This window comes from Dermacentor variabilis, chromosome 3, assembly GCF_050947875.1.
Source record: "Dermacentor variabilis isolate Ectoservices chromosome 3, ASM5094787v1, whole genome shotgun sequence".
NCBI classification, from domain to species: Eukaryota; Metazoa; Arthropoda; class Arachnida; order Ixodida; family Ixodidae; genus Dermacentor; species Dermacentor variabilis.
This window is the reverse complement of record NC_134570.1, coordinates 14,422,966-14,436,732: the sequence shown is the minus strand read 5'-3', so window position 1 is coordinate 14,436,732 and position 13,767 is coordinate 14,422,966. Positions and strand designations below refer to the sequence as shown.

Genomic DNA, 13,767 nt, shown 5'->3' with positions numbered 1-13,767 from the left:
AGCCAAAACAACAAATTGCCAAAATTTTTTGGTTCAAGACAGTTTGTACATAACTTATATCTAGAAGATCAAATTGATCAACATTGCACAAAACAAGGTGTCAGTGTATTTGGTACACACAGATCGTATTTTGCAGCATACAGTTAGCATCAAAAAATGACAATGGGCACTTAACTGCTCCACCGTTGGCAAAGGTGAACACTACCATGGAGCACCATTTTCCAGCCACAAACTTGTCACCCATCAATGGAAATCAGATATTGCCTCTCTTTTCTTTAACCTTTTCGCTACCAAGCACTCTTTGCAAGAACCAACAAAATAATTGTTTTTCAGTGGCTCAAGGCAACATTGAAAGTTTGTTTAACTGCAGTACAAATAAAAACTTCACTGAAGAGCTTCAAAATTAGGTTAGCTGGGAAAGCACGCTCTTTGAATTAAAATATAGGGATACCATCATGTTGATGAACGCCCGTATAACTTATGCCTGAACTAACCTATGCACTAACTAGCACATGTCAATGCCATAGTTAAGCTATGGCTAAGCTGACCTTTATGTGAAGCCAAAGTTGTGTTTGAAGGTTTTAGTAGGGACGAGTGAAGTTCGTCCTCAGTAGGAGTGGTACATATTTCAACAACTAGCCTAGCTCATCCTCTGTAGTGAAAGGGTGAACAACTCCTCATTGCCCTAAAATTTGTTTTCATAACCTGGTGTACATCACAAACGTACTGTGCAACCACATGCAACATCAAATTTTGCATCTTCAATTTACAGGTCTGAGAGAAAACCAGTCCATGTTAATGTATCCAGCTTTGATGACAGATCACTATGGCCACAAACTTTCAAATTTTAAGAGCTTTATATGGCTGCTAAGAAATTTTCAGGTGCAAGATGGAATTGACTAGTGCAGGAGTGGGGTAATTGGAGATCGTAGGGAGAGGCCTTTGTCCTGCAGTGGACATAAAAAGAGGCTGACGATGATGATATGGCCGTTTGACACTGGTGTCACATTTGCAGTGTCTATGACCAGTGGAATTGTACTTGTGTACATGCACTAAAATGACCAAGCTCAGCTTGCATTGATGAGCAGTGATCAGTGCTATATTATACAAGTTCCTTTACAGAAAGCTGATTATTAGCTCACAGTGGGAAGCACGTGTGAATTCTGCCAAATCTGAGTGAACCTGCAAAAGTTCATTCTGATAAAGATAGCATTCAAGGGGCACTAAAGAGAAAGGTTATTTGAGCAGTATTGGCAAATTACCTTTCTACAATACTGGAAAACCCACCCTTACCAAGAGGAGAGGCTTGATAAGCCAGTGAAAATGAAAAATCCCAGTTTCACCCAAAGAGCAAAGCACTGGCTGCGAAAGCAAGATTTAGCATTTTGCTTGAACTTCTCGAATGGTGTTCTAACTACATGCGGGTCTGACTAACATGGACACAACATACGCGAGTGTGCCAAATTTCTGGCAATCTCAAAAGCTCTAATGCACCGTGTAGATCCTGTAATGACATGCACAGGCTCCACTATGCTGCCCTAAGGGGCTGCACCAGTAAACTTGCATCACTTTCAGGTTTTAGCACTTACACATTGTTTCGTACTTTTAATATTTAATAGCCTGAGACAATTTAAGATAAAAGGCATGCGCTGTGAACATTACACTACATGATATGTTTGTGGGCTGCCATTCTTAAAATTCTGAGTAATAATTTAGTCCTGAATGTAACACCTAGTATGAACAATTTCAGTGATTGAATAGTGTATCAATATACCCTGCATGTATGGCATGGATGAGCATACATATACCTAAATATATGCGGAGCCCTACACTGCTGACGAAAATTTGCTTGGTGTGTTCATACAACTGGTAACACAATGAAATAGACCGGTGGTGATGCTGTCCTAGTTCTCGCACCATTTGACTGTGCCTGCTTGGACATAGTTAACTTATTATTGGTAAAGGTCGACTGCATTGCACTCTAAAAGGGCCAACGAATGGCAAGTCTCAAGGACATTACTTAGCCACAAATGCTCAAATGTGAAAAAATAATCAGAAATACGCGACGTCACACTCACGTACCAGCACTGGGGTTTCGGCGCATTGGAGTTTGTCAAGCATTAGAGTGTCTTTCAGTATTCAACCAGGGCTTTGAAAGAATACCTTCTCAGTCTGAACTGAGTTAAATGTTTCTCTTTAGAGGCGAGACTGGCGACGGAGGACACTCACTTCAGGCAGCGCCATATTCCTAAGGAAGGCGCCCTCGTGGCGGCTGCAGCGGCGTCGGTGTTGATCACCGAGGTGGTGAAGCCTCCGCTTCCACCTGTCGGGGACGGAGTGCATGTGCAGGCGTTGAGGCCCAGGCGCTCAGCGAGAGACTGGACGGCCGCAGGGGAACCACCGGGCCCGGAGGAGACGAAGTGGAAATTGGCTACCGACGACTGTAGGCGCGTCTTCACCACTTCCAGAGGACAGGTGGCAATAGCACCGGCTGTTCCACCCAGACTGCGCAAGGAACACAGCTGAGTCAGCACGGTGCCTGCTGTAGAAATAAATACCACCGTGGGCACGAACGCTCGGTGGCCGGAAAACCCGCAAACCCCTTCCGACTTCCTTCATTTATTTAAACTCGTCCGCTGCAGTGTACCCTTTGGCAACATTAATCGAAAATTCACAGCACTGCGGGGCACTTGCGCACAATACATTGGAATCACTAGTCTCGTTGCCAGGTTAAGTTGCTCAGTGATGCGGAGAATTTAAACGCTGCTGGAAGCACGCCTTCTCACGTGACAAATGCGCAAGTTTTGTGCATGTTGACAATTCCTTAACGAACACAAAACGAGACTGCGCGCACTCTCTCAATCCCGGCTTGTGCAACCGCGAAATATCTCCAGAAAACACCTGCGCACATAGAGCGTACGTCGGTACAGTAATCACCACACATCCGCAAGGAGAACCTGGCATCGTTAACTTTTTTGCGTGCCTCACTGGGGCGCTTTGCCTTACCGAGTCTACATTCAGACCACACAATGAGAGGCAAGTTCCGTTTGTTGTCCTCGAAACAAGCCGGGCCAAGCAACGCCCGAGCGAACATTCTCCACGCGTTTTCCTACGCAGTATTGCAAATAATAAAAAAAAAAAGGGGGAGGGGAAGTGCTTCAAGCTAGTAGCCACCTACGTTTCTCATGCGGCAGCCCGCGACATTACTGTATACACTCGATCACCTGCGGGTTTAACAATCACCAGACTTTGTCTCATGTCAACAACGAGGAGCCAGAGAGAAAAAAACGGGCAAATATAAATTCAGAGAAAGCAAAACTACAAGCACGCGTTTGAGACGTTCCGAGCGCTCAGTTCTGCATTGAAGAATGCCGTAAGCGAGTCTCTGGACCAAAGGCCTTTTCACCACACCCACTTAACCTGAAAATAAAGCCTTCTAGCAGGTGTTCTACTCGGTCACCATTACGCACCTCAGCAAAATACGTCGACAGAGCTTTTATGACGAACGGAGCAACATAGTAAACAGGCTAATGCAGGAGGGCAGAGCAGAGAAGACACCCGGTCGGGGAAAAAAATATTAATAGAGCAGTCTGGGGAGGGGGGGGCTTGCTCCGTCAACGACGCTTTTCCGGCGTCATTTGATGAAGCTTCACCGAGACCATTAATATGCACAGATTCTAAATACAGACTCTCGATAGACCTACTGCCGGCTTGGGCGGGGGGGGGGGGGGGGGTGCTGACATCCTGCTGAGGGCATTCACCAGTAGTTGGGCAACAGCGGCCCATCCAAGAAAGAGGACAGAAAAAGAAAAATAGCAAGGCCAATAGCGCATGTTAAAGAAAGTCGCATCCTCCGCCTATTACCCACTTTGTAGAAATTGTAAGCAGTAAAAATGCCCTTCAAAAGTGCAGCCACCTCTTATTCGGTCGGGCAAAAGAATGAATGCTACAAATGTTGAAGTCTGAACACTTGAAGCAAACGTGATATATATAACTGTTCAGCGACTTGAAACCATTCCTAAAGTGTCGCCACGAAAACGCGAACAACCGCGGAGCTCTCTAACGTATGAACTGCTCCGCCGGTGCGAACGTGACCGACAAGGCGTCCGCAAGCCGTGCGACATTTCCAAACAATAACGCGTCCCACATTCTACCAGCTGCCTAACGCTTTGCCACAACTCCTTGGAATCCAATTCCGCAGCACGGAAAGAGCACTGTTCGAACATGCCTCAACAAGTCATTAAGGCAAGTTAAAGCATACCAGACAAAGGGCTATGCGCAAGGTATCGCGGCGATCTAGGTCTTGCCTTAACGGTGCACTGTTTTTGGCAGACTTGGTTTAATACGTGGAATAAGTAAAAACGCGCGGCTGTTCGACGGACACGGTCACGATGCGTTAACCAGCAGCACGACGATACGCAGATTTGCGAGTACTACGAAGAGCCAGGTTCTTGTAAAAGGTGAACATGGAATGAACCTTCCGGATTCACTGCAACCACCGTGAGAGTCCATGGCTCAATAGTTAACATGTATAATGTTGAAGGCATTTCAGGGAGACCTCAGCGGAGTATTTAGAGAGCCCCGTCAGAGCGAGCTGCGACGTTGCTTGCCGTTCGGAGTTGTATTACGGCAGCCGCAGCACGACTTGGAATTACGTTGACGGTAACAGTTCGCTTTTCTGCGTAACTTACCCTCCAGCCAAGAGGTGTATTATGGCATCGTATTGAGACATCCCATCCAGAACACATCAAGCCACACGCAACTATACCCGACGATGCTCCTGAACACACTACTGAAAAATTTTACAGAGCTGCGAGCACGCATCTCACCGCACCACAGATTTACCGATCACTTGGCGAGCACGTGAACACTGTGCCGGCATTGGCTCTCCGAGGTCACGTGGCAAAATGTTTACCACCAGAGCACACGGAGCAGCAAGAACAAAAGACGCCCTCTGGAGTGTGTCGTACGCGATTGAATGTGTTGCTACAGACGCTTTTTGTGTATAGTTTTTGCTGTTCACATAAGATGCACAAACTTTGGAAATATGTTAATCTTTGAAAATATCACTAGTTTAATTATCAGACAAAAGGTGGCGACAGTAGAGTCGTCCCCTCTCGTCCCTTTCTTTTGCTGTTTTTGTGAGGCATCAAAACGCAGAACTGCGCTTGTGTCTTAACTGCGGTAAGGATGAGAATAGTAAAAGAAAGCTATTATTCAGCCTTACTGAACTTGAGCTGGCGCCTCGCAGTTAAGCAACTACTGCCGCGGTGTTCCTCGACGTAGTTTATAGGGCTCCCAAACCACGAGCGCTTTCAGGGCCCAGGATGCCGGCTTCGCCACATGCCGCAATGTATTGACTCTTGCTGCTGTGTACCCACAGTCGCCCACAAAATTTTACGGATCAATGAATCTGAGAAAAAGCTTAATTCTCAGCACCCTCACTACGGAGCCTCGTGTTCGGATTTCCAGCCGCTGCTAGTATATGCGAACAACATAGTGATACTGGCTACCTTTACGGGCTGCGCGGAAATTCAACGTTTTGCGAGATCCCGTGGCCTGTAAACTTTTGTGGTTGTCAGTACCAGCTTTTATTCAGAAATTTCACGGCGACATAACTTTTTTGTTAAGTCATTTGGGAGGGAGAACGAATTTTGGGGGAGTTTGGTGGGAAAACCAAGTGGGGGGGGGGGGGGTACATCAGTGATAAAGATAAAAACATTTATTTGACTCGACATTTATGCGAAATTTCCGCACAAAAGGAACAGAGAAAAAGGACGGACAGGTTTTTGTTTACAGTATTCACGCAAAGAATAAGGAAAAGCAAGTAGCAACAACACCTAGCTCTAAAGTTAACACACAGATTTTCACCATCTCAACGATCGTATACGCGTCCTTTCCTTTCGTCTACATGTGCAGTACAGTGATCTGCAGTTATTCTTTCTTGCTTATTTTCGTTTGTATTCCCGAGAATTGTATTGCGATCGCGGCGGGAGCAGAGCCGTCAATTGCTTACAAGCGCGAAATGTTCAAACCATGTCTGACTGAATATATAGGTTGATCCCTCAAAGGGCGGACAAATCGGCGGATCTGTTAGGCATGTAGGGCCCTCTGGGCCGTACTTTTCGGCGACAAGGTAGCCTAGCCGGATTATTTTACTGAGCTACGTGGAATGCGCGGTTGCGGTAGTCGGAGGTTCAACTCCCCCCTCCCATTTTTTTTTTTTTTTTACATTCTCCATTGCACTACATTTGCAGGCTTGGAGTGACGCCTGACACCGGCGAAAGATGCCGAGAGCGAGTGAGGCTATACTAATCCAGGCACAACCAAATTAGGAAGGCCCACTAAGCTTGAAAACAGATCGACACTCCCTCACCAGAACAGGAATGGGCCTCCCTGGTGCAGTATTTGTCCACAATCTACAATTAACCCACGGCCCTCAGTCCCCAGCAGCTGCAGAGCACCTGACCAAGGCGGTGGTCAGACCTGTAACACAGCAGAGGGTGCCAAGACTCTCTGGGTCCGGACAGGCTGCCAATGGAAACTGACCCTGTAAACCTTTAACAGCCAAACACTGGCGAGTGACGCTAGCTTAGCAGGACTCTTTGAAGAACTATCAGACATTGTTGGGGATATTATCAGCCTTAGTGAGATTACAACTGGTGAGGCTTATACATTGCTAAATAACGGCCATGTCCTCTGCTATAGAGGTTTCCCTGATAAGAAGCAATACGGGGTAGGATTCCTAATCCATAAGGACATAGCGGGCAACGTTGATGAATTCTACAGCATTAATGAGAGGGTAGCAGTAGTCGTAATCAAACATAATAAGAGATATGTATTAAAAACAGCACAAGCCTACGCTCCGACATCCAGTCATGACGATGAGGAAGTATATCAGTTTTATGAAGATGTTGAATTAGCGATGAGAAAAGTGCAAACTCGGTATACACTAGTAACGGGTGACTTCAATACAAAAGTGGGAAAAAAGCAGGCAGGTAAACAGGCAATTCACAACTATGGCATTGATTATAGAAACGCTAGAGGAGAGATGCTGGTAGAATTTGCAGAAAGGAATAAGCTGAGAATAATGAACACCTTTTTCAGGAAATGTAGCAACAGAAAATGGACCTGGAAAAGCCCTAATGGTGAAACAAAAAATGAAGTTGATTTCATACTTTCTGCCGATCCCAGCATAGTGCAGGATGTAGAAGTGATAGGTAAGGTAAAGTGCAGTGATCATAGGTTAGTGAGGGCTAGGATTCACCTCAATTTGAACAGAGAAAGAGTAAAATTGGCCAAGAAGGAATAGGTCAACTTAGAGACAGTAAGGGTAAAAGCTGACAAATTTAAGCCGGTACTTGCAAACAAATATGCAGCCTTAGAACAGAGAGATGATGATGATGATGACATAAATGTAATGAATGAAATCGTAACGAGGCTGGCTTCAGAGGCAGCAACTGAAGTGGGAGGCAAGGCACCAAGGCAGCCAGTCGGCAAGCTCCGCCAAGTAACAAAGGACCTAATAAAGAAACAAAAAAGAATGAAAGCGTCCAACTGAAGAGATAAGATAGAATACGTCGAACTGTCAAAACTGATCAACAAGGCGATAATAAGTGATATTTGAAATTATGACGCGAGAAAGACTGACGAAGCTGTAAAAAATGGACGCAACCTGAAATCAGTGAGAAGGAAACTTGGCATAGGAGAAACCAAGATGTATGCACTGAAGGATAAGCAGGGGAATATCATCAGCAATCTCGAAGGTATAATAAAAGCAGTGGAAGAATTCTATACTGACCTGTACAGTACCCAGAGGACTCAGGAGTACTCCATCCGAAACAATAATGAACAGGATACAGAAACTCCTCCTATAACTAGAGATGAAGACGAAAGGGCCTTGTAAAACATGAAATAGGGAAAAGCGGCAGAAGATGGAATAACAGTCGATTTAATCAAAGATGGAGGAGACAATGCTAGAAAAACTAGTGGCTCTCTATACGAAATGCCTGTCGACTGCAAGGGTCCCAGTAAACTGGAAGAATGCAAACATTATACTAATCCACGAAAAGGGAGACATTGAAGAGCTGAAAAATTATAGGCCCATTAGCTTACTCCCAGTATTATATAAAATATTTACCAAACTAATCTCCAATAGAATAAGGGCAATACTGGACTTTAGTCAACCAAGGAAACAGGCTGGCTTCAGGAAGGGATACTCTACAATGGATTACATCCATGTCACTAATCAGGTTATCGAGAAATCCGCAGAGCACAGTAAGCCTCTCTATATGGCTTTCATAGATTACGAAAAAGCATTTGTTTCAGTAGAGATACCAGCAGTCATAGGGGCATTGCGTAATCAAGGAGCACAGACCGCTTACGTAAATACCCTGGAAAATATCTACAGAGGTTCCACACCCACCTTAATTCTACACAAGTAGGAAGATACCTAGAAAGAAAGTGGTCAGACAAGGAGACACAATCTCTCTAATGCTACTCATTGCTTGCTTGGAAGAAGTATTCAAGCTATTAAACTGGGCAGGTTTAAGAGTAAGGATCGACGGCGAATATCTCAGCAACCTTCGGTTTGCCGATGACATTGTTCCATTCAGCAACACTGCAGACGAGTTACAACAAATGACTGAGGACCTTAACAGGGAGAGTGTAAGAGTGGAGTTGAAGATTATTATGCAGAAGTCAAAGATAATGATGAACCGGGCAAGGGAACAAGAGTTCAGGATCACAAGTCAGCCTGTAGAGTCTGTAAAGGAGTTTGTTTACTTAGGTCAACTAATCACAGGAAACCCTGACCATGAGAAGGAAATTCACAGAACAAAAATGGGTTGGATCACATACGACAGACATCGTGAGCTCCTGACTGGAAGCTTACCATTATCATTGGAAAGGGAGGTACACAATCGGTGCATTTTACCGGTGCTGACATATGGTGCAGAGAGTTTGAGACTGACAAAGAAGCTTGAGAACAAGTTGAGGGCCACGGAGAACAAGTTGAGGACCGCACAAAGAGCAATGGAACGAAGAATGCTAGGCATAACTTTAAGAGACAGAAAGGCCTTCATCCTGCAGTGGACATAAAATAGGCTGATGATGATGATGATGATTTATAAGGTAAGTAGCATCAGAAGTGTATACAACTTCGAAAGGAAGTCTGCTACAACAAATTACGAAATGTTAAGATAGGCAAGCTTCGATTAGCAAGGCAGTTTTGAAGACGAGGTTGCAGGTTCAGCTTCCGGCCACAGCAGCCATATTTCGATGGGGGCGAAATGTAAGAATGCTTGAGCACAATTTGGTACACGAGAAGAACCCCAGGTGGTCAAAAATAATCTGGAGTGTATCACTATCTGGATCATGTTTCTGGCACGCAAAACCCCAGAATTATTATTTCTTAAATTTCAGGGGGCAGTGTTGGAGTCCTTAAGGATGAGTGTACAACGCCGCAACAATGCGCTTTCACGCAGGAAAACAATTTTTTTTTACGCCCTTTCAGACTTGCCTTGCCATCTTGCCTTTCATCTTGACCTCCTTTCAATACTGCTGTCTGTGGCGCCACGTTTATACGAGCTTGTGTTCATGGCCTGAAAATATTGGAAGTGTTGGCAGCACTGCCAGTGTTTAAAGAAGAGAAGTGCAATTATTGTTTGGGGACATGGATGGGCCCCAAAGGGTGCAAACTTTTCTTTGAGTGCATACGTATAGAGTTGAGATTTTGCACATGCAAAGTTAGGGGATGTAAACCAGCTAGCTTACTAAAGAACCCCAAGGGAGTACAAAAGAATGCCAGCTGGGCATGGCTAGCTTACAAAAGAATTACAAAGGAGTACAAAAGAATGCAAGCCAGATTGGCATTTTTTTGTATGCAAAGGGGTCCTTTGAGTACCCAAATCTGTTCGTGTACACAAAATCGAAAACTCCCTTAAATGCAGCCAGTTCTGAATCTACTCCAGTGCACAATGCGATGTTCCATTTCCATGTTGCATTGCATTTGCAATAGCAATTTATCTTGTAATTTATTTTGCGCAAGAGTGAGTCAGCACTCATTGGCATGCTAGGCAAAGCAGATAGGCAAGAACTCTTGTCCATGAGCGCATGCAAAGGTTCACATAGGACTCAACGCTTAGTAACTGGCCACATACAGAGCGATTACCTATGTGTCACACTTTTATGTACCCTATTTGCATGTAAATAATGCGAGGTGGGACTTTTGTCTCCCAGAAAAAGAAAATATATGTCATATTGCCACGTGCATAACAGTTGGCTGTGTTGTGGTTTGCCGCTTCTGCGGAAGACGATGAAGTGGACTGGGTGCCAACGACGATGAAGAGGCATTCTGATCAGCTTTTTCTGTTCGTGTTTCAATTTATGCTCAGGGTATATTTCTGTATGCATGTATACATACACGCTAATAAAAATTTGCACACTATGAGGCTCATTTTGTTCGCAAACAGTAATCGTAATCTGTGTAGCCTGTCTTTATTTTTTAACACTACATGCCTGGTATTTTCAGTTCTTTAGTAAAAAACTTAATGCCACTAATGGCTTGCGCAGTATCAGCATGACATGGCATTCGTGACAACAAAGTGACGAGCGCAGAGTTATCAAGAAAGGAAACGCGAACAAAGCAGCCGATGATTTATGTTTGGGAACAAGATATGCCCCTAAGGGTTTTTTTAGTGTACATTTTATTACACCATTTAGAACATGCCTTTCTCATAGAATTCAGGCTAAAAAAATTATTCCCTTTAGAGTTTATCTTGTGTATCTGTCTTGCACACATTTTGATCCTTTTCGTAACCCTGTGTGCCCAGTACATTTCACTCTTATGTGCATGTCAGCGTGCTGTAGCATTTCTGCAGCAGAAAAGCAACGAGTGCAGCGAGCTAAATCAAGCAAGTGCACATAAGGTTGATTACGATGTTTATTGTGGGACAAGCAGGGTTCATTGTCATGTCCAAAGGGAAGTTTGAGGAAAGAAATCCTAGCTGCTATAGAGAAGAAAAGCTTCGAGCACACAAGTTCCAACCTTAAGCTTCAAAAAAAGGACGGCAAAGTCTAATGAAGGATTTGAGACTGGACAGACTTCAAAAAAGGCAGCAGGCAGTTCCTTAGAAACCTTCTTTACAAGAAAAACACACAGGCCAGACTGTCCGTTGAGAATTATAGTTATGGAGAAAAGTTCATGGCAACACCTCATCCTATGTTACTTACAACAGCATCAAAGTTCCTAAAATATAGAAGAATTGTTCCTTGTTCGCAGCTACTTCAGCATTGTCAAGGAACTCGGAGAGGGAAAAGTGAATAGCCCCACAAACTTTTCAATTGACATCGAGGATTTATTCTATTTTGTACCTCATTGTAAACTGTTGTGCTGTGCGTGACACAATAAACAAGAATCATGAATTCACATTCCAAAACATCACAGGGGGTGACCAGTGACAACTTCATTGCTGTACTTGAGTTTTACGTCAAGTCAATAGCCATCAGTTTCAATAGGCAGTACTATGTGCATATAAAGGCATATGTATCGGGTCTTCAGCTGTAGTTGCGTGTTTAGCATCGGTCCCTTGTGCCCCTTGTATTTGTCCTTGTCTTTCCGCACTATGTCTTTTACTTCTTAGTTATGTCTTCTGTGCATTTCCTGATAGATAGGTAAGAAAGGAAACACACACAGTGCTGATGATGATCATTGGGAAAAAAATTACCCTAAAGTGTGTAAAATGTTAGTGCTCACTTGAAGAAAAAATATGCACCCTTTGGAGCTCACCATGTCCCCAAACAATATTTGTAATCTGTCTTGCGTGCACTTCTTCTCTGTAGTGCTGCACACCCATAACTTGGTCAGGAATGCTGTGTAATGCAGGGCAGAGCTTGCTGCCCTGCATGCTGCTGTCAAATATCTCCTGCAAGAGACACCTCCGAAATGGGACATGTTTTGCGACTCTAAGGCAGCACTTCAGAGCCTGCATTTTGCCATGTATTGTAGGAGTCATGAGCAGCTGACACACAAAATAAGAGAAGATCGCTATCAAACTATTGCTAAAGGGCATGAAATTATATTCCAGTGGCTACCTGGACATACCAGTATTGCTGGTAATGACCTCGTTGATGAAGCTGCCGGTCTGTTCATCTGGATGCCTGACCAGTTACAATGCCCTTATCAAGAACCGATGCTGCAAGGCAGCTTCATATTGTGGCTAAAGCTATGACCCACAATACTGGTCTTCTCCCAACGTCCTGAAGTGTCATCTTCATAGGCTGGATCCATCCTTAAAGCTACAAGTGCCATAAAAAATTTCCCACTCTGAGGCGACAGTATTGTGCCACCTCTGGCTCCGGGTGGCATTTACGAAGGCCTACTCATTCCGCATTGGAATAGGGGATACGCCCATGTGCGACTCTTGCAAAACCACAGAAACGATTGAACACATCCTATGTATATGTCCCCAATACGACGTCGAGCGTAAGGTTCTCCAGACAGCACTAAACCAGCTGGACTCTAGACCATTTTCCGTAATGAAGATCCTTGGACCCTGGTCATTCATGTCTATGGCATAGAAGGCTACGAAAGCTCTCCTGAAATACCTCAAGTGAACAAGTCTTGGGAACAGACTGTAGACTCGGTGCAAACCTTCCACTGTGCGTGAAACTGTGCTCTCTCCTCTCTTTCTCTTTATCCACATGACCCCTTCGCCCAGTACAGGATAGCAAATCGGACGTGCATCTGGTTAACCTCCGTGCCTTTCCTGTCTTCTATTTCTCTCTCTCTGTAATGCTAATACATGTATTCCGTTCATGACTTTTAAGTACCAGGAACATGGAGTTAAAGGAAAAAAAATTCACACAACATAAATGATTACTGCGTAGGGACAAGATAAGTCCAGACAGAAATGTAGCGAGTGTAGAGTGTTAAATAATGGAAGTGTAGGCAAGATTGAGGATTATCATTAGGGGAAAAAAGAAGCCCAAGAGAGTGTAAAATTCTTTGTGTGTGTGCAGCGCCAGGTGCATCTGCATGAGTGACTTCCTCCACTGCCTTATTATTAATTTCCTTGAAATGGAGCATATCACCACTTCAGGCATACACAGCTGTGCATAGAGAGAGTGCATCGAGAGCAGACGTACTGATGAAAACAACGGTACTCAAAACATATCGCATACATATTAAAAGACTTTTGATTTACCATGTGGTGGAAGTTTGAATATGCATGAATTGAATTGCTTTAGTAAAATGAGTTGGAAAGCAGACAGCTGTGTTTGCTCAAGGTGTCAGGATGTCACCATGTGGCGGGTTCATTATTTTCACTGCTTTTCCAATGTTTAACAGCAGGCGTAACTTTAAAAGTGGCTGGATAGGTTCTTTTGGAGTGTGAAAGATATGAAATAGTTGATGTTCTCATACCTAACATTCCTGCAGAAAGTTCTCAGATGAAGTCCACATTCTGTAAGCTAGAGAAAACTCACTGAAGAATTGAAAATTTTTATCTGTTCTGCAGCTTTACGCCTTTCGTGATTCTGAACAAGCAAGAAATGTATTGAATGCAAGTTTTCAGTGGACGTAAATAATTACACCCGAAAGGTATAAGCTGTATCTGATAAGTTCCCCTATGTGTGCCCATCTTTATATACACATAATGAATGTAAATGAAGATCATATAAAAGGGGAGAGAGAGAGAGAGAGAGAGAGAGAGAGAGAGAGAGAGAGAGAGAGAGAGAGAGAGAGAGAGAGAGAGAGAGAGAGAGAAC

At 44.1% G+C, this 13,767-nt stretch overlaps 1 protein-coding gene across 2 annotated transcripts in view; it reads right to left on the bottom strand.

Annotated features, from left to right (window-relative positions):
• The window catches only part of Rim2 (replication in mitochondria 2), an 84,619-nt gene extending 79,741 nt beyond the window's left edge, over positions 1 to 4,878 (bottom strand). The window contains exons 1-2 of one of the 2 annotated variants that reach the window (XM_075684242.1): positions 4,692 to 4,878; positions 2,230 to 2,505 (exon numbers count right to left, since the gene is read on the bottom strand). In XM_075684242.1, coding sequence (XP_075540357.1) covers positions 2,230 to 2,505; positions 4,692 to 4,732 — 317 coding nt within the window. In that variant the 5' untranslated portion in view covers positions 4,733 to 4,878. The remainder of the gene's footprint in view (positions 1 to 2,229; positions 2,506 to 4,691) is intronic. The other variant, XM_075684241.1, reaches the window with a different exon arrangement.
• Positions 4,879 to 13,767: the final 8,889 nt, after the last annotated feature.